The 10,319-nt window shown below is 38.8% G+C and overlaps 1 protein-coding gene and 1 pseudogene across 1 annotated transcript; both read left to right on the forward strand.

Moving 5' to 3' along the window:
* The first annotated feature begins 306 nt into the window (after positions 1-306).
* On the forward strand, positions 307-6,803 carry LOC131792221 (uncharacterized). Its single transcript, XM_059109600.2, has 4 exons — positions 307-560; positions 1,175-1,930; positions 5,194-5,627; positions 5,790-6,803. Exons 1-4 carry the CDS (start codon positions 407-409, stop codon positions 6,801-6,803), a joined length of 2,358 nt encoding a protein of 785 aa, XP_058965583.2. The 5' UTR covers positions 307-406.
* Positions 6,804-6,930: 127 nt separating this feature from the next.
* LOC136281620 (TLC domain-containing protein 5 pseudogene) lies at positions 6,931-9,497 on the forward strand (annotated as a pseudogene).
* Positions 9,498-10,319: the final 822 nt, after the last annotated feature.

The raw sequence follows: 10,319 nt of genomic DNA on the forward strand, positions 1-10,319 counted from the left end.
TACTGCTTTTGCTGGCAAAAAAACAAAATCAATATCTTTTTCTTGTACTTAGCACTGAAACTGTAGAACTATTGCTAACTGGGATATAAATTTTTCCCCTTTTTGATAATTTCAGCAATTCCTGCAGAGATTTTTTTAATGCACAAGCACACCAAAACAGAGAAGTATATTCCCACGTTTCGATTCTAAAATTGAGTTAGTCAAAGTTGCTGAACCCTGGGAACTAAATAACAAACTAGCCTCCAGACCCTTTGCTGCAATTAACGAATACATTATAATTATTTGCTGTCGTCATAGAGACTTAGCCATAATTCTAATGTAGCGCATTAGTGCAATTAGATTGCACTGTATTTGATCGATCTTTCCTTGTTTCCATCTGTTTCTACGAAGGATTTGAACAATTAACATGGCGGTGCAATACGCTCCTATGAAGCTGCGTGTTCCGCCGGGCTTCCAAAATTTATTGGAGGGTTTGGCGAGGGAAGTTTTGCGAGAGCAACCAGAGGACATCATCAACTTTGCCGCACAGTATTTCAAAAACCAGCTTCTAATCCGTGAAGGTACGCTTTCGCTTTTGGTGGCTACAGTATTTAGATGACTGTGTAAACAATCCAGACGCTAGCTGAAAATGCAAGCTAAATTGAATATTCAGTGCTCCGTTTTTTTTTTCGGCCGGATCCGTTCTAACTATTTGCATCCTGACTTGGAATATTACACAGGATAATACTCGTTTATTAATCGCTCTTCCTAGTTTTTAATTTCCCTCCTTCTGAAGGAAATTTTGCAGAACTTCCGCCCGTTAATGTTAAGGGCCTTTTCTTTTCCTTGCCTTCCACCTATTTGCAAAGCAGTAAATCTTTATTGAAAGCTTTAAAAAATTAAATATGTACTTCTAAGTGGAATAATATTGAAATTGTGGGAAACTATATTCTGATACAAACTCACTGCCATAAATTTTAATATACTTTCCATTTTATGGAAGGAAGCGTTAATAATTTAACTTGTGAAAGGAATGTAAATTTAAAGATTTTTCATGTGTAGTTTTACAATTTTGGTATCACAATGATAAAATTGAAGAAGATCACTCGAACACAACTTTGAGAACTTAAAATAGAGTTTCTATTCTGGAAATATATTTATGTCTCATTCTTTTGTGTGATTTACAAACTTCCAGAGACTGGCAAAGACAATGCAAAGAAGGGTGATCAAATGGAAAAGCTGCAGAGAGGAGAGGAAGTTGACATTGATATGAATGACCCTGATGTGCAGAAAGCTGCGACTAAAATTCAAGCAAGCTTCCGAGGACACAAAGCTCGGGAGGACGTGAAGAAGCACAAAGATGAGGAAACTGCAGCTGTCAAAATTCAGGCAAGTTTCCGCGGGCACAAAGCACGTGAGCAGATAAAGGAGATAAAGGCTTCAAAAAGCGATGTGCAAGTATCAGTGAGTGTAGATGCTGCTGAAGACGCCCCAGAAGAAGTTGTCTCTATAGAGGTACCTGATAATGAGGTTGTCCAGGCAGGAGAGGCAGAAGCTGCTGAAAAACCAGTGAAGCAGGAAGATGCTATTGATGAGCAAGATACTGAGGGGCAAGCTACAGAGGACCAACCCACTGACGAGCAAGCCACAGATACACAACCTGATGACTTGGCAGCTGCAAAAACTGAAGATGCTGAAGCTGATGTGCAGGAGCCTGTGGAGCAGGAAGGACAACCTGATGGTGCTGAAGGAGGAGAGGCAGTTGACAAGGAGAAGACAGAAGTTGTTCAAGTTGAAGAGGCTGTAACAGAAGAAGCAGCTGTTGATGAAGCCATTGGCAAAGATGCTGATGAAGTTGCCGAGGATGCTGATAAAGAAGATAAGGTTGAGAAAGAGGGAGAGGTAATTACTGATGAGCAAGCTAGTGCAGCAGATGAGGCAAAGGTAGAAGGTGAGGAAGAACAGATAGATATTGATATGAATGATCCAGATCTGCAAGGTGCTGTAGTTAAGATTCAGGCAAGTTTCAGGGGTCATAAGGCAAGGGAGCAGGTAAAGGCGCTGAAAAGCTCTGAGTCTTTACCGCAAGGTGATGAAGAGGTAGCATCAGAGGAGAAAGGGGAAGTAGATGAAAAACAGGAAGCTCCAGCAGGGGAGGAAGATAAAGGTGATGGTGATGCTGAACCATCAGTTGCCGAGGAAGCTGAACCATCAGTTGCTGAGGAGGCTGATGAGTCAAAGCCTTCAGAAGATTAGGTTAAAATGAATTCTGTTGTAGATATACTCATATCTAAATAACATATTCTGCTTTTAAAAAGATTAAACTTAATCTATAGTTACTTTAAAAATGTGAGCAGCTTTCCTTATGTATAAATTCCAATCTAGTTCAAAAGCAAGATGGAAGTTTTTTCAATGCTTTTCTTAAAACTAGATTACTAAGCATTGAATACTAACTTAAAGATGGTTATAAGAAATGAAGCGTAAAGTGTATTGTTGTACATAATATTTATTCAATGTTTGGTTTGTGCATCGTAACTTAATTTTGTAAGTTTACCAATGTACAGGTACAGTGTATATGCTTGTTATTTTGAGAGTTAGTTATAGACAATTGATGGAAGGCATTAAAAAAAAACAAATATTATCCAGTGCTAGTCTAGGTGATTATAATCAACTCTTGTGTGGGTAAACAATCATTTAGGCTGTAATCTTATCAATCAGAGTCTTAGATTTATACAAACAACCTCATTGTTGATAATGTAATGTTGTTTCAGTTTAATGATTATATGATCTCAATAATTTATATTCTTTTTTGGTGAATAACATGGATTTTTTTTCTCTATGCTCAATAATGTATAATTATAAACCATTCATGTCAGTGTCTTTAAATATGTATTTGGTGTAAATCACAGAATGGATTCTTAACATAGAATCTTTTACTAATTAACTGTCAGAGTGATTCTCATGTGAATAATTGATCAGTTTTCATGAAATTCATTGAACAATGCTTTCACAAGATCAATATGGGGCCATTAACTCCAAATCAGTAATTGAGAGGTTTGGTTTGTGGGTGTAAATTGGACAAAACTGCTTACGTGCTAAGCTGTTGTAAGTTTATTGTTGAATACTTTTTGTGTGACACTTAATATTTTATCTGTGTAATAGTGCATGTGATCTCCTTGAGGTTTTTTCCCAACCCTTGGAAAAAGAAATACAAACAAAACACATGTTTTAAATGCATTTATCAATAAACAAGGAGAAATTTTACTTACAGGAAGGTGATGAAGATTATGTTACGAGAAAGCATCGCTTCAGAATTTATGTAACTTACAATACTTAGTGTGATAACAATCAGTGCATGTTTATCAAAAGGAAAAATAATTATAATAACTGCTTTAAAAAAAGAGCCAAGTAGTTAAGGTAGTTTAAAAGCTTTGTGATCAAATAGATTAATTGCATTTAAATATAAAGATTTTGGTGAAGAAAATAATCTTTTTTTTTAATCGAGAGATTCAGTTGAAAGTTTTACAGATGATCTATAGACTGTAATGCTGAATTTCCTCATGATGGTCTCTTTGATAAAGTTTTTTTGTTCACATTTATTGTCATTGGTTCTACTGATCAGTTAAGATAGAGTGATTTAATAATAGATGCAATGTCTATCACCACTTGTGTATCTTAAAAACTTTAGACTAAAAGTTGCCCAGCTGCAATTCATATAACTCATCTCCATCACTTCAATTTGGATTAACAAACTCTCGATTTTCTTGTTTTTCTATCTTGCCAAACTCTTATTTTGTCATTTCTCTCACATTTGTGGAAACATTGCATTTTAAGAAAATAGAAAATCAAAATATTGACCCTGTCAAAGAAACTCCAGGGAATATAAAGAAATTTGAAGTGTAACCCTTGTCAATAAAAGAAACCATCATGATGTCAAAGGTAGATGTTAGACAACTGGTTTGGTTTTTTCGTAAACTTTGCCCCGTTTACTAGGGATAACTGGTCTTCTAACGTACTGGACTCAATCAACAGACTCGACTGAGTTTAACTGTTTAATTGTTCTCGCGTATTCACTAGGTTACAGCAGGCGTGTAAAGAGCTACTCTGGAAACTTGAAACGAGATCCTAATTCTTATACTACATTCTCTACATTGTGATTGATCGTTGCTAAGCACTATGAAAAAGGTTATTCGAGGTTATGTCAATCATGTACAAATTAGAAACTCCACAATAATGTTGTTGACAAATTAATGTCACGCAAGTAATCACGCAGTCTCCGACAGTTTGGTCTTAAACCCTTTCACTTTGAAGATATAATGTCAATTCTCTTCATTTTAGATCTCCAAATGTTGCATTTTCCTGTCCTCTCGTCACCTTCTTAATTTAAATGTATTGTATTTTGTAAGGGGAAATTCCCGTCTGGTCACTCCTGGGAGTGTAAGGGTTGAGGTAGATGTTTTCTACAATTCCACTTGCTTTATGTTAATTTCAAGCAGTATTATTTAATTTTGTTTATTAACTTTGGCCAAATATATACTTTTTCAGGATGTTCTCATCAGACTGTATCACTTAACTTAATTTATTTCCTAATTATAATTATTTGAGTGCATGGTGTGATTAATTTTGTACAGATATGGTGAAAAATGACATGAAAATTTTTGCAGAGATTAAAAAGTGCTAAAAAAAATTATGTGCTTCAAACTTGTGTCTCCTGAAGAAATATTAACCATCTCTTGATTACAGTCAAATTTTTCAACTTGGGCTAGCAGTTATTCCATAGCCAATCCTTAGGGATCTGAAAGCTTGTGAATTAATTAACATGCTGGTGTACTACTAGCTGACAGGGAGGAAAATGGCAAACTGAATGATTGAAGTTGGTGACCCTAGTTGAAGAAGTATTACAGGCTGGACTGTAACTTGTTAACAAACAACAGAAGAAACTAATCAGTATGCAGTTTTTCTAATCATAGTCCTGTGTTTCAGAAGTGCTCATGGAAAGGGCCAATGATAAGGCAACTTTGGAAGGCTCAAATGAGGTTACATCTTCAAGGGAATCTGAGCAACCTCCAGTGATTGTAATAGAGGAGATGGACTTTGGCAAAGCTGAAACAGAGGGTAGCAATGAGGAAAATGAGGCCGAGGAGGAGGAAGGAGCTGGTCAGGACAAGAGCTCTTTCCATGGTGCAACTTATTTGCAAATTAGTTCCACACAAGTTGAAATAGCTCAAGAAGAGGGTGCTTTTCTGGCAGAGGTATCCAAAAATGACGTTGCTGTCCAAGAAGTAGTAATGCAAGAGGGCTCTGCTGCCCAGAAACTAGCTGGGGAGGATGAGAATACATCTCAAGAGGGAGAAACCCAAGGAGTAGTTGTGATGCTAGAAGGAGATGCTATGGAACAAAATACCATCCAGGTGGAACTTGTTCAGGATTATGGCACGGCCACCGAAGAGGTAGAGGGATCCAAGGAAGACAACAGTAGGCAGAATGAGGATGCTGGCTTTGTTGCTAAAGAGGAGGTAGCTGAGGTAGGCTGTGGTGACAAAGAGGGGATGACTGAGGAGGGTGGTGATGCAGAGGAAGGGGTAGCTGAAGAATGCTGTGATGCCAAGCAGGAAGAAGCTGATGCAGGCACTGATGCTAAGGAGGAGGTAGCTGAAGAAGGTAGTGATTCAAAGGAGGTGGCTGAGGGAGATAGTGATGCAATGGAGCAGATAGCTGAAGCAAGCAGTGCTGCAAGCGAGGATGTGTCTGAGGAAAGTGGTGATGCTAAGAAGGAGCTGGCTGAGGGAGGAAGTGGTGCTAAGGAGGAGGTAATTGAGGTAGCTGGTGATGCTAAGGAGGAAGTAGCTGAGCCAGGTATTAATTGTGAGCAGGAGGAAGTAGAAGGAGGTAGTGCTGTTGGTGAAGATGTAGTTGAGGGAGCTAATGATGCTCAGGAAGGGGCAGCAGAGGCAACTGAGGCAGATGGCCATGCCAATGTGGAGGTAGCTGAGGCGAACTGTGATGCTAAGGAGGAAATGGCTGATGGAGACAGTCCTGCTAAGGTGGAGGATGCTGAAGCAGGCATTATGGTTAGGGAGGAGGTAACTGAGGCAGGGAACAATTCTAAGGAAGAGGTTGCTGAGGCAGGGGATAATGCCAAGGAGGAGATGGCTGATGGAGACACTCCTGCAAAGGTAGAGGATGCTGAAGCAGGCAGTGTGGCTAGGGAGGAGGTAACTGAAGCAGGGAACAATTCTAAGGAAGAGGTTGCAGAGGCAGGGGATAATGTCAAGGAGGATATTGCTGAGGCAGGCAGTGATGGTCAAGAGCAGGAAGCTGAGGCAGGTGTTAATGCTAAAGAGGGGGCTATTGAAGGAAATACTGATGCTACAGAAGAGGTGGCTGAGGCTGGAAGTGATGCACATCAGGAGAAAGTGGAGGCAGCTGGTGATGCCAAGGTAGAAGAAACTGTGGCAGCTAGTGAGGATGCAGGGGAATCTACTTTGGCTGATACCAATGAAGAACAAGTGTTGATGCAAGAAGAAGGCAGCAGCAAACAGGAGAGTGCAAATAAAGGAGATGATCGAATTCCAGTAGAAGAAGGAGAGGTTGGAGGAGCCTCATCTGAAGAAGGAAATAAAGGGGCGTCAGTGGAGGGAAATGATGAGATTCCGTTTGAAGCAGATGTGGGGAGCACTCTATCAGAAGAAGGAAATGGTGGGGCTGCTAAAGAGGGAGAAGAGAAAACTGCCTCAGGGGATGGAGATGGGCCGGCTCCTGTAAAAGAAGAAGAGATAGCACCACCGGGAGAAGGAGATAAAGAAGAACCAGCTGCGAATTAGACCAAAATAAAAATCAAACAAAGACAGAGAGACAGTCATTATCAAAATCTATGGTTTCAGACAACTCAATAAGAAGCAGCGATTCGCCATAAAGTTCATCGCATATTGCCAAATGCGCACAGACACAATGAAGGCTTTGACTATCTTTCCAGAGCAGTTTCTTTTATTCTACACCTTAGAAGACAGTCAATGGCGAGAAAAACTCAAGACCATGACCATAATGGTCTGCAGCTTCGAGGAATGACTGAATTTGTACCATCGTGGGGTGTTCATTCTCACGACGGTCACCCCTAAAATAAAATTAAACGAAAACCACTTACTCGTACAGAAGCTTTTGTAAATTGCACAGTCCACTTTCGTCTCTCAGACAAAATTCTACCTAAGAAGGCCTCTATCGAGAACCCCATAGAGTTGAACCTGTAGGTTTTGGAAAGAAATGGTCGAGCGTTAACGGTTTTGGAGTGGAAATAGGCTCTTGAGGTCAAAATGGAAACTGTTAGGCCCTCCTAAGGACATTTTTATATCAAAATAACCTAATCACGATAAACACGGAACTACTTGTCATTCTTTTCAAGACAGTGGAAAACACCCCATTACTTCTGCTGTGGAGCAGTTTTTGCCCGTCCCCTTTTTAGCTTAGCGAGAGAGGCGGGGAGAAAGCTGCTGTTCATAGAGCGCGAACGGTAGAGGACAAAGGGCGATAGGGAGCTAAAAGGAAAGAAAGAAAAAAAAAGGTTTAGAAAGGAATGGAAATCTACAGTCGAGCGGAAAAATTTTACCAAACGCGATTGCCACTAGGTTAAATACCTTTTGTCAGCAGACAGGCAATTTCGTTTCTTTCCCCACCCCACCCTTGCTCTGAATTTGTTTGCTCCTTTCGTTTCGTGCGACTGCGTTCATGTATGTTCCGCTTCGTATGCTACTTTCGCTTTCAGAAGTACTTTATCCATAGCTTTTGCATAATCCCCTTTCAAAAACTCTCTGCGTGAGGTAGAGTAAGGCCAATCAAGTGAGTAAATAACCTGCCGCACATTGAGATTTAGGCGCCGGTTCCTGTCTGTCACATGACCAAACGTTCTTCGCTCCGGTATCGAAGTCGAACATGGGAGGGGAAAGTGACAGCTGAGTTATGAACAAGTAATCTGTTTATGCCTGATATCTTTAAAACAAAGAACTGATATCTTTGGCCTGTGTTGGAAGATATTTTTCCGTGGAAAAAGCGCTAACCAATAAGGAAATATTTCTCAAACATATCGTGGTATTTGGGTAAGTGATGTAACTTGCGGTCAGAAAAAATGCTTTATTCACGGAATCTAAGAGAACGTAGCATACTTTTAGATACAAGGCTCGCTTGAGCAGAGATAAAAAACGGAAAATCAAATATTGGTTTGCTCTTGAACCTATTATAAAGGCGAGGTAAGTTTCAACCTGCGATCATGTACCGTAACTGAACGGCGTCGAAAGAATTTTTCTGGTGATGTTTGTTTTGAAATTTACATGAAAATGGTCGCTCCTCTTCAAGTCGCTCATTTGGATTGAAAAGCAAACTTTTCTCCCGATTTTTTGTCAAAAGATCTTTTTTTTCCCTCAAAGATAAGCTGCCAGGTGTATTGCGTGAGCCGTGTTACGTTACAACTGCAATCACTGCACTTTTACAAGTTCATTGCGGATCTATTTGATTTTGACAATTTGATCAATTCTCATTAATTTGTGTCACACACATAATTATCCCTTACCTATCAGAGTTACTATCGGGATGAGCTTGCTTACCTTTCAGGGTGCGTTGCATCAATGAGCCGTCGTGTAATTAAGATCAAACGTGGCTTTTCTCGTGGGGATTTGTTCTTGAAAAGTGGTAGAGTCGTGAGGGGAAAATTGCAAATTCGATTACAGCAATTACCTACAAGAAGTGTGAGCACCTCTGAGGCACTTCTGTCATTGAAGAAGGAATTTGTATCTCTTAATTTTTCTTTTAAGTAAAATATCTTTTGTTGTTAATCCATAATGTAGTCTTCATCTTGGATCAGGTACAACCATGAGCTTCATGCCCTTGCAATACCTCTGATGTCAATGTTCTTTATCTGGACCAGTTTATATTTCTTCTTGTGCATCATCAATCCTCATCGAAGCCATGAATGGAACTGCCGACTTGTTACAGTGTGTCATGGAGCTTTGACATCACTGTTGTCATTCTGGAGCGCGTTCATCACTGGTCCATGGCCCTTGGTTGCCATGGGTGATGCAAACACCCCATTACATACATTCATTGCCACCTCACTCTGGGTTACTTCATGTTGCTTTTTTGTGGTGTTTTTACATGGGCACTGAAGGGATTGATATGCTTTACATCACATCATCTCTACCTGTGGAATAGTTTTTGTCCTGTTTGATGTTATTCTGGTCCAGAAACTTGCTGCTACAATACTTGGAACAGAAATTTCAAATCCGTTCTTACAGATGAGGTGGTTTATGCGAGAAACTGGTCGATATCAAACATTACTGGCAAAAGCGAATGATGTTATCTTCATGATGATGTTCATTTGTTGGCGCTTTGGTCCAGGACATTACTCTGTTATCGTACTGTGTCATCTACAAAACCAAAACTTTTTGTCAAGCTGGGAGGAATAGGAATGTATTTAATAGCTGGGTTGGGTATTTTTTATCATAAGATTTGCTAAGAAAAGTTTTTGGTAAAGGTCACAAGAAATAGAACATATTTTTTAAATGACAAATAAATAGAGACAATATATAATGCTCTTTTACAAGGCTTCTCTTCAATTTTAGAAAATTTTTATGTAAGACTAACAGATCCATTAAGTTGGAAAGATGACATTACCAGAGAGACAAGTTCTGCATTATTTATTCTTGCTTATAGCACTAGGAAATTGGTGTCCATTTTTATAAACAGGTTTACCACTGTTAGTCTGCAACGTAAAATTTAGCTTTAAATGACATTTGTACAAGACAACCAAGCTCAAAATATACAATCTTTAAAAATCTATTGAACTAATCATTTGAATTGTTTATAATTTTATGTTGCACAAATGGTATTTTTCCCATAAGTTTGCAATAAAAATTAATGCACAGCAAGATGAAGAGGGAGTTCAGAATTATGGACAATGCCTGCTTCTTTCTGCACAATTCAAACAAAAAATTTTCCCTATGTTCTCCATAGCTGAATAGGTATAAATATCTTTACTATTAAATATTTTATACTCTTGAGTATAAAACTTGATTCTTGTGTATAGTTTTTTTGTAGCTTCTGCTATATGTAAGGAGAATAGTCTGTCTCCCCCCATCCCTCAACCTTTTCTGTCTCTCAAGGAAAAGAGACTTTCTACACAGTCAACTAATTCAAATCATGTCACCAAAAGATCTTTTTAATTTTCCCTTTCTAATCTTTCACAGAAGATTACGAATTCAAACAAACAATTTTTTTAAAACTCTCAGCTTGATGAAGTACTAAAAAGCTTGCATGTTAAAAACTATTTTTCATGTTATTAATAACTTGTTAAT

This window comes from Pocillopora verrucosa, chromosome 6 (genome assembly GCF_036669915.1).
Source record: "Pocillopora verrucosa isolate sample1 chromosome 6, ASM3666991v2, whole genome shotgun sequence".
NCBI lineage: Eukaryota > Metazoa > Cnidaria > Anthozoa > Scleractinia > Pocilloporidae > Pocillopora > Pocillopora verrucosa.

Bases quoted from the DNA above. Each gene is read 5' to 3' on its own strand.
- LOC131792221 (XM_059109600.2), top strand. From the start codon at position 407: ATGGCGGTGCAATACGCTCCTATGAAGCTGCGTGTTCCGCCGGGCTTC. The intron at 1,931-5,193 runs GTGAGGAAGAAC...GTTCCACACAAG, and splicing joins AGATGAGGCAAAGGTAGAAG to TTGAAATAGCTCAAGAAGAG. The intron at 5,628-5,789 runs GTAGCTGAAGAA...GCTAAGGAGGAG, and splicing joins GCACTGATGCTAAGGAGGAG to GTAATTGAGGTAGCTGGTGA.